The 13,746-nt window shown below is 40.4% G+C and overlaps 1 protein-coding gene across 2 annotated transcripts in view; it reads left to right on the top strand.

Annotated features, from left to right (window-relative positions):
* RASGRP4 (RAS guanyl releasing protein 4) overlaps positions 1-11,139 on the top strand; it is a 54,372-nt gene extending 43,233 nt beyond the window's left edge. Inside the window, exons 12-16 of one of the 2 annotated variants that reach the window (XM_077285742.1) lie at positions 781-890; positions 5,331-5,466; positions 9,571-9,607; positions 10,425-10,603; positions 10,686-11,139. In XM_077285742.1, the coding sequence (XP_077141857.1) occupies positions 781-890; positions 5,331-5,466; positions 9,571-9,607; positions 10,425-10,603; positions 10,686-10,895 (672 nt within the window). In that variant the 3' untranslated portion in view covers positions 10,896-11,139. The remainder of the gene's footprint in view (positions 1-780; positions 891-5,330; positions 5,467-9,570; positions 9,608-10,424; positions 10,604-10,685) is intronic. The other variant, XM_077285743.1, reaches the window with a different exon arrangement.
* The last annotated feature ends 2,607 nt before the right edge of the window (positions 11,140-13,746 follow it).

Genomic DNA, 13,746 nt, shown 5'->3' with positions numbered 1-13,746 from the left:
CAAAAATCGCCTAAAAAATGAAAAAACTGAGTGAAAGATTTCTGTTCATTTCAATGTTAATCCTGTTTGATGTTTATATGTAGAGATTGTTTTAGGAGTTTTTTTAATTGCAGATTTTTTAAAACCGCTTGTTGAAAAAAAAAAAAAAAAGTGCATATAAGCGGGTCTTGAATTCAGTATCAAAATAAATGCTTGCAAAACAAACAACAAGTTTTCGAAAATATTTAAGAAACTCTTCAAAACTGCTTCCGTAAATATCTCAGGAAAAGAAAAAACTCTCCCAAAAAGGAGCATTTGCTGAAGAAGTTTCCACTTTAAAAAAAAAAAAAAACACTTTTGAATGTCTGCAAAGAAAATCTATGTGGGCATGGAGTCTTTTTACAGGGTTTTTGGAGCAGAAACTGGACAGAAGCTCCAAGTTTTGGAGAAGTTTTGAGATTTGGAGGGGGATTTGGGAAGTTTCCGCTCAGTTTTTGCTCCTAAATCTTCTTGAAAAACTCTTATGTGCACATAGCCAGTCTTAGATTTGCAAGCGGCTTCAGTTTTTCCATATGTGAGAGATTGCACCCAACTCCAAATTAACACGGAGCCCTCTCTTTTTTACTGGGATGCAGAGATTTATATACTAGGGCGACATATTGTGACCCTCTTGTTTTTTTCCTTAAAGAAAACATTAATATTTTATCACAGCTTATAGATGACCATGAAACATCAATTAGACCCCGTTGTTTATTTATTGGTTTTTGTCCCCCAAATGACTTCCCACTTTTCTTCTTCTAGTCTGTTTTCCAGTTCTATGATCCAGATGAACGAGGCCTCATATCCCGGGAAGACTTTGAAAAAGTGATTTCTAGTTTTCCCTTTCCTTGTCAAATTTTGGAAAAAGACAGGTATGTTGTCCCAAATTACATGGATCAGAAGCTATATAGTGTATGATGTGAGTGTAAGGCCGGCGTCACACTGGCGAGTTTTACGGACGTAAGAGCGCAGAAACTACGTCCGTAAAACTCGCATAACATACGGCACAATTATTCTCAATGGGGCTGCTCCTATTAGCCGTATATTACGGTTCAGTATTATACGGCTTTCTACGGCCGTACAAAATCGCAGCATGCTGCGTTTGTCAGCGTACTGCGCAAAAAAATCGCCAATGAAAGTCTATGGGGGCGAGAAAAATACGGATTCCACACGGACCAGCAGTGTGACTTGCGAGAAATACGCAGCGGTGTTAGTGAAAAGTCGGTAATTCAATTGCCGGCTTTTCATTTCTCCTGCACAAACCCGACAGGATATGAGACATGGTTTACATACAGTAAACCATCTCATATCCCCCTTTTTTTTGCATATTCCACACTACTAATGTTAGTAGTGTGTATGTGCAAAATTTCAGCGCTGTAGCTGCTGAAATAAAGGGTTAAATGGCGGAAAAAATTGGCGTGGGCTCCCGCGCAATTTTCTCCGCCAGAGCGGTAAAGCCAGTGACTGAGGGTAGATATTAATAGCCAGGAGAGGGTCCATGGTTATTGGCCCCCCCGTGGCTAAAAACATCTGCCCCCAGCCACCCCAGAAAAGGCACATCTGGAAGATGCGCCTATTCTGGCACTTGGCCACTCTCTTCCCACTCCCTGTAGCGGTGGGATATGGGGTAATGAAGGGTTAATGCCACCTTGCTATTGGAAGGTGACATTAAGCCAGATTAATGATGGAGAGGCGTCAATTATGACACCTATCCATTATTAATCCAATTGTAGGAAAGGGTTAAAAAACACACACACACATGATTGAAAAGTATTTTAATGAAATAAACACAGCGGTTGTTGTAATAATTTATTGTTCTCTCAAATCCATTTGCAGTCCCTCGCTTGGCAACATAATAAACGCACAAGATACATACCTTCTGATGTACTGTCAGGTCCAACGATGTAATCCATCTGAAGGGGTTAACTAATATTACAAGCAGGAGCCCTGCTATAATGCAGCTGTGCTCCGTGCTTGTAATTCCCCTGCGAATGAATGAAATGTAGGTCATTGACCTACATTTCATTCATTCGCGGTGAGGCGCCCTCTGGTGGATGTTCTCATGAACTGCAGCCTGGGAACTTTTTCCCACGCTCCAGGTCATATGAGGACATCCACCAGGGGGCGCATCACCGCGACTGAAGGAAATGTAGGTCAATGACCTACATTTCATTCATTCGCAGGGGAATTACAAGCACGGAGCACAGCTGCATTATAGCAGGGCTCCTGCTTGTAATATTAGTTAACCCCTTCAGATGGATTACATCGTTGGACCTGACAGTACATCAGAAGGTATGTATCTTGTGCGTTTATTATGTTGCCAAGCGAGGGACTGCAAATGGATTTGAGAGAACAATAAATTATTACAACAACCGCTGTGTTTATTTCATTAAAATACTTTTCAATCATGTGTGTGTGTGTTTTTTAACCCTTTCCTACAATTGGATTAATAATGGATAGGTGTCATAATTGACGCCTCTCCATCATTAATCTGGCTTAATGTCACCTTCCAATAGCAAGGTGGCATTAACCCTTCATTACCCCATATCCCACCGCTACAGGGAGTGGGAAGAGAGTGGCCAAGTGCCAGAATAGGCGCATCTTCCAGATGTGCCTTTTCTGGGGTGGCTGGGGGCAGATGTTTTTAGCCACGGGGGGGCCAATAACCATGGACCCTCTCCTGGCTATTAATATCTGCCCTCAGTCACTGGCTTTACCGCTCTGGCGGAGAAAATTGCGCGGGAGCCCACGCCAATTTTTTCCGCCATTTAACCCTTTATTTTAGCAGCTACAGCGCTTAAATTTTGCACATACACACTACTAACATTAGTAGTGTGGAATATGCAAAAAAAAAGGGGATATGAGATGGTTTACTATATGTAAACCATGTCTCATATCCTGTCGGGTTTGTGCAGGAGAAATGAAAAGCCGGCAATTGAATTAGCGGCTGTTCACAGATATCGCGCTGAATGAAATCTAAATACAGAATATATATATATGTGTCTCAATGACATATATATATATATATATATATATATATATATATATATATATATATATATATATATATATATATATATATATATATATATACACTGTATATATGTTTTAATGAACATTTGAGCACATAAATCCATTAGATGTCGGTTTTGCAAGCCTGCGAGAAAATCTCGCAGTACGGATGCCATACGGAGGATGCCATGCGCAAAATACGCTGACACACCCTGCCTACGGATCACTATTTTGGGAACATTTCACCGTATTTCGGCCGTATTACGGCCGTAAAATACGGACCGTATTGTCTTACGCCGAGTGTGACGCCGGCCTAAGGAGAGGCTCTGTGTAGCAGCATGGATGGCACAGGCAGCGTGGAAACTGGGGAATGTCACGGTGACCGGTGACCAACTGCCTCGTATAGTCTAAGGTCATCAAGTAGGATGGAAATGCACATGGGAAACTACAATCTTAACTGGAGTATCCCTTTAATGATGCACTCTCTTACAGTTCCACTGATGCCTCACACCAGTGTGTTAAGCCTGAATCAGAAAAGGCTGCACATTAAAAACTTGGGTCCCCATCCAAGTATTGCCTATATTAACCAATTTTTTTTTTTTTTTTATTTTTTTTTAAGTACCTTTAACTCCTGTTTTCCAAACCAAATTTTCATTTTTGCCCTTATGTTTTTTCTTCCCCCCCCCCCCCCCCCCTCTTTCCCTTTTTCCAAGAATCCTACATTTCTCCTTCGCCTCATTGGGGGACACAGACCGTGTTCTTGCTGTGTCCCCCAATGAATGGCTCTGAGAAAAGGATTTTACGGTGAGTACACAAAAATCCATATTTGTATTTTATTTATTTAGTAATTTTTCGGTCTACATAGCCCAACGTGGGTATTTGTAGTTTTTAATAACACCATTTACCAAATAATGTACTGAAAAAAAACAACCAGGAAAAAAACAAAAAAACAAAAGGCAGCAAAAAACAAAGCAGTTTTAACATTTATTTTTTTCTTCTGTTTTTTATTGTGCAGTAAAAAAAAAAAAAAAAAAATTACCTGACAACTAAATTCTCCTGGTCAGTACGGTTACAGTGATAGCAAACCTTCTAGTTTTTGTTTTGTTTTTATAAGTGCAATTTTTTTTTTTTTTTTGAATGCTCCTCTTTGGGGAAAAAGTCTACAAAAGAAAAAAAAAAAAACACAAACCATTTTTTTTTTTTTTCTTTTACTAACTTTAGCAAAAAAAAAAAAAAAATTGCACTTATAAAAACAAAACAAAAACTAGAAGGTTTGCTAAGTGCAATTTTTTTTTTTTTTTGCTAAAGTTAGTAAAAGAAAAAAAAAAAAAATGGTTTGTGTTTTTTTTTTCTTTTGTAGACTTTTTCCCCAAAGAGGAGCATTCAAAAAAAAAAAAAAAATTCTTCATGCTGCACTGGACATACAATGTATTAAGTTTTTTTTTTTTATTTCACCTCTCCATTGCAAAGAAATAATGACTTAACACCAACTTGGCGTAACAAAAGCTAACTCATTAGGTTCCAAATATTTGATTGCTAATATTTCCGCAAGAATCAACATTTAGAGAGGAAAAAAAAAAAATAAAAAATTGAATGTCCAGTTCAACATGAAAAATTTGGTGAAAAATCCTCCTAAAAAGAAATATTTATTTTTATGGGGCGGTCAGTAATTGACAGCGGCATTTAAACGTTTAAATAGAAGTCAGAGCAAACGATTGCCTTCTACAGCGTGTGCGGCATTGTCAATTGCTGCCTGCAGAATGAGTTAACTGAGAATCTGTCAGTGAGCTTGTAATGAAGAGAGGCTTTGTAACCGTTTTATGTCTTTTTCTGTGCTCATTTCAGCTGATTTATGACCGCATCGTAACTAAATGTGCAGAAACTAAAAAAAAGGTGCAAAATGTTTAAAGGAGCCCATCACCTCCGATAATGCTATTATTCTGCATTTAAAGGTCCCCTTAGAGATAGATCCTGCCCCTAGAAATAGACAAGCCTTTAAATTCAGATTTTCCAGGGGGCATTTCTGTCCATAATGTTCCCCGGTCACTGATAGATCAGTCTGTCCGTGCTTGAGGCCAATGCAATCTATATGGGGGGCAAAGGCGCATTAAAGGATTGTCAAGATTTGGGCTTTTTTATGCTTTAATGCAATTTGGTTTTATTAAAAACGTTGCACCGTTGATAGCCTCTGTGTTGCACTGGCTGCTGAACGAGTGAACTGAGAATCCATTAGCGAGCTCATTCTGTTTGGAACTCTTCTATGTGACCTACTCCAAGTTGATTTCTTTTTCCCCACACAGAGAGGGTCCGGTCGCCCGCGAGGAGATGACGGCGTATTTTATGAAAGCCAGTCAAGTGTGCTCCAGACTAGGACTTCCTTTTTTGCAGAGTCTGGTGGAGATCCGTCTGAAGGAAACGCCGCTGTGTGCCAACTGTGTAAGAAACCGCAGCAAGCAAGGAGCGCCGACAGCTTCTATGCAGACCTATGCGTCTCCGTGGTTACAGACTACAAACTAAGCCCACGTAGTCTGAACCTGCAGTCGTGATATTCCCTTTCATAGGAAACACAGAAGCAAACTTCAGTGCAATCTGTAACCATGGTGACAAAAGTTTGCATAGCTGCTGCATACACAAAACTGCAGAACGTTTGTAGTATTGGCAAACTTGCTTCATTGTAACTGTGTTGGTGGCAGAGACATATGCGTGATATAAAGGGGATATGTCAAAAGCAACTTTTATTACGTCATGGTCTCTGGAGGCATGAGATTATTTGGGGTCACAGCAGTCGGACCCCCTGCGATCATCGGATTTGTGGGGGGGTCTGACTACTGACTGATAAGGGAGCAGCGCTCACATGGAAGGGAGCGAGCCACATAGTCAGGTGCAGTCACCACTGTGTATAGAGGTCAGAGCCATGGTAAGTGATGGAGGGGACACAGGAGCACCGCAGCCATCAATATTAGGGGGCATTCACAGAAATTTCTGCCATGGACAGTCTTCAGAATAGGGATGGTTAGGTGGCGGGATCATGGAGTTTTGCCCACATATATAAAAAATTAAATGAAAAAAAAAACAAAAAACTTTTGCATTAAAAACAAGAAAAAAAAAATGTACAGTACTTGGTTTTGTTTTGGTGATTGTTTTATTGAGGACTTTGTTCTTTTTTTTTTTTACATATGGAAGAAGTGGCATGGCTGCATAGGTGCTTTCAACCAATAATAAGAATGATCCGTATGTGCCAGTCGTGAGAAATGTAGTGCAGAAGCCATATGCAAATCAGGCTGGAAGTGCTCTGGGGGCGTGTACATGCACTTGAAAGCAGATATCCAAGACACACCCAGAGTGCCCGTCCAACTTGATTTACATACGACTTGAACCAGAGATGAGCAAATCGATTTGAAGGACCCTCGGTATTCCAGACGGTGGTCCTGCAATTCGCCAACATCCCTGGCTCAAGTTTAGATGGCATGACATTGTTGGGGAGTGACGACGACCGCACCATGACCAAGTTGGCTAGACACAAAAAAAAAGCCCCCAACACATGCAGGGATTGCCTGTTTGTTAGACATGCAGTTGCGGGGACTCGAACATATTATTGGAGCACGGCGAGGATCCCCGGTTAGCACCTGAGCATGCTGAGATAACACCTCATCACTAGTGCCGACAGGTTACCTTTAAATGACTAAAGCTACCAAGAAATCATGCCAGTGATACCAATCCCAACCATCACCCCTTTTACAGAGCTAACAGCTAGTAACGTCTTCCTCTCAATATTTGTACAACTGTTTGTGCTCTACATCCCCAATTCTGTCATAAGAGGCAGGAAATGACGCAGCCTGTGGTTCCATTTCTGCTGAAATGACTGCCCGAATCAGAGAAGCTGACAAACCCTGTGAGCCATTATAGAAGGACCCCTCTTACAGGGCTGCCCTCTGTTCTTGCTCATAGAGAAGCAGGTCCCACACGACACCAGTTTTACTGGGGAGTGTTTGACACATTTATATTAAATGTCATTTATATTATTCAATTAAGAAATTTAGGTTGAAAATAAATTATATATATATATATATATATATATATATATATATATATATATATATATATATATATACACACACACACACACACAGAATATATATATATATATATATATATATATATATATATATATATATATATATATATATATATATATATATATATATATATATATATATATATATATATATATATTCTCTATCGGGTTTGGTCCTAAAAGTCAATCCAGATATAGTGCGGAATTGTTGCACGTGGATTTTATTGCAGATTTTGTGAATAGGTATTGCAAACGGCGAGATCTGCAGTCAACATCTCCATTATGAGCGTTCGACAGTTTTGGGCACGATCTGATAGCTGTATACAGGTCCTTCTCAAAAAATTAGCATATAGTGTTAAATTTCATTATTTACCATAATGTAATGATTACAATTAAACTTTCATATATTATAGATTCATTATCCACCAACTGAAATTTGTCAGGTCTTTTATTGTTTTAATACTGATGATTTTGGCCTACAACTCCTGATAACCCAAAAAACCTGTCTCAATAAATTAGCATATCAAGAAAAGGTTCTCTAAATGACCTATTACCCTAATCTTCTGAATCAACTAATTAACTCTAAACACATGCAAAAGATACCTGAGGCTTTTAAAAACTCCCTGCCTGGTTCATTACTCAAAACCCCCATCATGGGTAAGACTAGCGACCTGACAGATGTCAAGAAGGCCATCATTGACACCGTCAAGCAAGAGGGTAAGACCCAGAAAGAAACTTCTCAACAAATAGGCTGTTCCCAGAGTGCTGTATCAAGGCACCTCAATGGTAAGTCTGTTGGAAGGAAACAATGTGGCAGAAAACGCTGTACAACGAGAAGAGGTGACCGGACCCTGAGGAAGATTGTGGAGAAGGACCGATTCCAGACCTTGGGGAACCTGAGGAAGCAGTGGACTGAGTCTGGTGTGGAAACATCCAGAGCCACCGTGCACAGGCGTGTGCAGGAAATGGGCTACAGGTGCCGCATTCCCCAGGTAAAGCCACTTTTGAACCATAAACAGCGGCAGAAGCGCCTGACCTGGGCTACAGAGAAGCAGCACTGGACTGTTGCTAAGTGGTCCCAAGTACTTTTTTCTGATGAAAGCAAATTTTGCATGTCATTCGGAAATCAAGGTGCCAGAGTCTGGAGGAAGACTGGGGAGAAGGAAATGCCAAAATGCCTGAAGTCCAGTGTCAAGTACCCACAGTCAGTGATGGTGTGGGGTGCCATGTCAGCTGCTGGTGTTGGTCCACTGTGTTTCATCAAGGGCAGGGTCAATGCAGCTAGCTATCAGGAGATTTTGGAGCACTTCATGCTTCCATCGGCTGAAATGCTTTATGGAGATGAAGATTTCATTTTTAAGCATGACCTGGCACCTGCTCACAGTGCCAAAACCACTGGTAAATGGTTTACTGACCATGGTATTACTGTGCTCAATTGGCCTGCCAACTCTCCTGACCTGAACCCCATAGAGAATCTGTGGGATATTGTGAAGAGAAAGTTGAGAGACGCAAGACCCAACACTCTGGATGAGCTTAAGGCCGCTATTGAAGCATCCTGGGCCTCCATAACATCTCAGCAGTGTCACAGGCTGATTGCCTCCATGCCACGCCGCATTGAAGCAGTCATTTCTGCCAAAGGATTCCCGACAAAGTATTGAGTGCATAACTGAACATTATTATTTGATGTTTTTTTTGTTTGTTATTAAAAAAACACTTTTATTTGATTGGACGGGTGAAATATGCTAATTTATTGAGACAGGTTTTTTGGGTTATCAGGAGTTGTAGGCCAAAATCATCAGTATTAAAACAATAAAAGACCTGACAAATTTCAGTTGGTGGATAATGAATCTATAATATATGAAAGTTTAATTGTAATCATTACATTATGGTAAATAATGAAATTTAACACTATATGCTAATTTTTTGAGAAGGACCTGTATATTTGTTATTTTGTGCCTGTTGAAAGGGTTTTGAAAACTTTAAAGGGGAATCTGTCAGCAGCATGATGTAGGGGCTGAGCCCCTGATTCCAGCGATGTGTCACTTGCTGGTCTGCTCGCTGTCATTTTGATATAATCCTTGTTTTCTCTGCTGCAAAGCCAGCAGAGCTCAGAATACTGAGCCCTGTATAACCCCGCCCACACCACTAATTGGCCGATTTCTTTTCTCACTGTGCATAAAGCTGCCAATCAGTGGCAGGGGCGGGGTTATACGGGACAGTTGACTTGGACTCACGAGACACCTAGTCCCGTAGTGATAATCTCCTGTTAATAAAACACTGATTTTATTGAAAACAGAAACTAACAGCCTAGTAAGTGACACATCGCCGGAATCAGGTTCTCAGCCCCTACATCATGTGTTCTCAGATTAAATAAAAAAATTTAAAAACCTGTTTCATCTCGCCAATGCCCCGACACATGGTGCTTGCATTATTTCTACAGCTGATCTTGTTTCTTCTTTTTTCAGATATGGAGTGTGGCCAAGCAAGGCTATGTGACTACAGGTAAAGCAGTTCGGTCATAATCACGTAGTGTAAAACTAGCCAGAAGTTAGAGAAAACCCATCTCCAGTCTGCAGATTTCTAGCATCCCCACCGATCAGCTGATTAAAGTGATCATGGTGCTCTGGCCCGAACTGCACCCTACATAGTTCACCAGGCATGGTACCATATATTTTGCAGCGGCTGCAGCTGTCATTGTGGCCCAATATCATGGACATGAACGGGATCTGCAGAGAGCTGTAATACCAGGCACATCCGATAAATCAGAGGCTACTGTGCTCGCCAGAGAGTCACTGTCCCTTCTCTGATTTCTAGTGTTTAACCACTTAAATGGATTCATCAATCTCTGAAATCGTCAATTAGGGGGCAGGCCGACACGGGGATCTATCCTCTCCCCATGTGATTACAGGGAGCCTTTCGCCAATAGCTCTCTTTACAGCTAGGTCAACGAAAAAGGAAAAATGAAAGGGGGGGGGGGGGGCATAAAATAACCACAAGTCCTAGGAGAATCCTTTAAATTAATTTCTTACAACTAGTGATGAGCGAACACTTTCGTCTGCTAACAGAGTATCTTCGGCGAGCTCGAATAAGATATTTGAGTCGCCACGGCTGGTTGACAGGCAATCTCTGCATGTGTTGTGGCTGTCGAACTGCCACGGCAACATGGACATAATATTCAAGCACGCCAAAGATGCTCCTGTGCTAAAAGAGTATGCTTAGATAACACCTTATTTGAGTATGCTCGCTCATCACTACTTACAACCTTTTGTAGATCCTGAACTCCTGGCTTAGTACTTTACTTGTGTTTGGTCTTCTTCAGGACTGCACAAGTATGTCATGGAGAATTGGCCTACTAGCCAGGGAAGCGTAGAAAGAAAAAGTGAAAAACACGGGCCCCATGTATCGGGGGCAGCAGATTCTTCTCGTATGATAGCTCACTGTGTTGGCGGCTGCAAGAAATCTGAAACTTTACTGAAGAAGCTAAAAGAGACAGAAGAGGTGAGGAGATAATCAGGGAGATAGTAAAATGGCTGTATGTGAATACCTCCGTACCTTACATCTCAGCTGTTCTTGGTTGCAGGAGAGGAATCGCCTTCTGCTGCAGAACACCGGACTACACTGCACCAACTCCCAGCTGGCAGCCGAGAACGCCAACTTACACAGCCAGCTGTGCGCGCTACAGGACAAGGTGCAAGCGCTCAGCAAGGACTTCAAGATGAAACCGGCCGCTCTCACGCAAATCCTCGAGACCCTAAAGGCATTAAAGATACAAAGTGACACAACCCCCTGACTAATCGCCCACAGGAAGGACTGAACTAGTGGTGTAAAATACACGCAATTGACATAACGGAACCTTACTTGTACGAAGCGATACCTCCTAAATGACGCAGAACCGTGTAAGGCACAATGGGTCCGAAACACCTGCTCTACAGACAAGGAAACAAATTGTCAGCTTCAGGCCACGTTCACACATTGCTTTTTTTTTTGCTGCAGCCAAAGCCTGATCTCATGGCAGTAAAAAACAAACAAACAGGTTTTGCTGACTTTTTTTGTTGTGTTTTTCAGGATCTCAAAGTTAAGCATGGAAGCATGAACAATGCAGGGTGTTAGGGTACCGTCTCACAAAACGATTTACCAACGATCACGACCAGCGATACGACCTGGCCGTTATCGTTGGTAAGTCGTTGTGTGGTCGCTGGGGAGCTGTCACACAGACAGCTCTCCAGCGACCAACGATGCCAAAGTCCCCGGGTAACCAGGGTAAACATCGGGTTACTAAGCGCAGGGCCGCGCTTAGTAACCCGATGTTTACCCTGGTTACCATCGTAAATGTAAAAAAACAAACAAACAGTACATACTCACATTCCGATGTCCGTCAGGTCCCTTGCCGTCTGCTTCCCGCACTGACTGAGTGCCGGCCGGAAAGTAAAAGCAGAGCACAGTGGTGACGTCATGACGTTTGATTATATATATATATATATATATATATATATATATATATATATATATATATATATATATATATATATATATATATATATATATATACACACACACACACACACACACATTTAGCAATTTGTATGAAATTTTGCAATTTTTACAAGGACCATTAGGCTTTATACTAGACGCGACTTATTGTTCTTTACAGAAGACTTTTCAACACTAATTATCACAGAAATTATTATAATAATTTCAGATAACAGCTCTCTAGATAACAGGATCAACCATTCACAATAGGTGATGTCACAGCTCACCTCCTCCTCCTATACAATGACTGATAACACCTCTATATACAGTAGATAACACAGGATCCACCATTCACAATAGGTGATGTCACAGCTCACCACCTCCTCCTGTACAATGACTGATAACATATCTATATACAGTAGATAACACAGAATCCACCATTCACAATAGGTGATGTCACAGATCACCTCATCCTCCTGTACAATGACTGATAACACCTCTATATACAGTAGATAACACAGGATCCACCATTCACAATAGGTGATGTCACAGCTCACCTCCTCCTCCTGTACAATGACTTTTGCTCAGATTAGGACACGCTCATTAAATACTATTCAATAGGGCTTGAATCCAACTATTGCGACCAATGTCCAAGTGCCCAATAGGAAGGAGGAGTTTAATATCAGACCTAGTGGCCACTGAGAAAATTGCAAAAAAATAAAAATTATATAGCGATAAAGTATTTTTTTTTTTTAAATACATGTCACAAAAATATGATTGAACAAGTATTTCATTTTTTGGTGATACATTAACTTAAAGCTATTGTTCATGAGGTTAGATATACCCTTTAATTCTGAAATAGTACAGGGCAGTCCGCTGAGGACTCATCTGGCAGCCATAGAGAACAGCTACTCAGGGTCTGTGCTACATGGACAGCCCATTGACTTCTACGGAAATTGTTGTTGTTTTAACTACTTGTCTCCTGGTCTCCTCAATGATTACAGATAATTGTGAGTGCCATCACACAAGACCCTACTAACATTGGAAACCATTGTCAGGAGCCGTCCACTATTTTCTTTATATGGGTGGAGCGGAGCTCAAGGTTCTGCACTAAAAATAATAAATGCTTAAGAAATGGGGGATGGTGCAATATATGAGGTCAAATATTTCTAGTGATTTTACGTCTGGGGTTTAAAATGCTAAAAGGGTACTTTATAAAATGTTTTCTCTATATGTGTGAAGTGTACAGGAAAGTAAATGTTACAATTTTGTCAGCAAATGCATAATCTAGCATCTTTAAATAAAAATGCAATGCAATGGATGTATTATAAAACAGAATAAAAAAAAAAAAAACTATAAAAAAGAAAAATGTGTCTTATAGCTAGGGAAATATCTCACTCTAATCCCCATGTACAAGTGGAGCAAAAAATAATAAAAATATACATATAATCTCTGAGGAAGCACTGCACTGTCTCCTACCTAGTGCATAGCTATGTGCAGTCTGTAGCACAGACTAAGGTAGGGCTATGATGCCATTTAATGATTATACATACTTGCAGTTTTCATACTGGCTTACATATACTACATATAGAGATGTTATCAGTCATTGTACAGGAGGAGGAGGAGGTGAGCTGTGTCATCACCTATTGTGAATGGTGGATCCTGTGTTATCTACTGTATATAGAGGTGTTATCAGTCATTGTACAGGAGGAGGAGGTGAGCTGTGACATCACCTATTGTGAATGGTGGATCCTGTGTTATCTACTGTATATAGAGGGGTTATCAAATACCTTACCTTTTAGTGTAATCAGGTCTGTGATGAAAGTGATACTTCTGAAAAGTCATCTTTTCAGAAAAAAAATTGATAGGGATATGGAAATTTTTTTAAAAAAAATTAAATTACATATAATGTACAATACATACCCCCACCTTTCATCACACAGAGGACTGTATTAAAAAACTGCTGCAAGTACGGTACATAAAATCCTCCGTACGCTAGGACATAACAGACATAAGATAAGACAGTTTTACCCACTTGTCCATAATTTATTTTTAATAGTAGATTTTATTTTGAGCAAACCAAGATACAGAAAACACCAACTTCATGATATACAAGTGCGGGTAGGAACCGAAAATATATGGATGAGTCTATAATAATATATATATATATA

Source organism: Ranitomeya variabilis, chromosome 2 (genome assembly GCF_051348905.1).
Source record: "Ranitomeya variabilis isolate aRanVar5 chromosome 2, aRanVar5.hap1, whole genome shotgun sequence".
Taxonomy (NCBI): domain Eukaryota; kingdom Metazoa; phylum Chordata; class Amphibia; order Anura; family Dendrobatidae; genus Ranitomeya; species Ranitomeya variabilis.
This window is presented reverse-complemented; position numbering and strand designations above follow the sequence as displayed.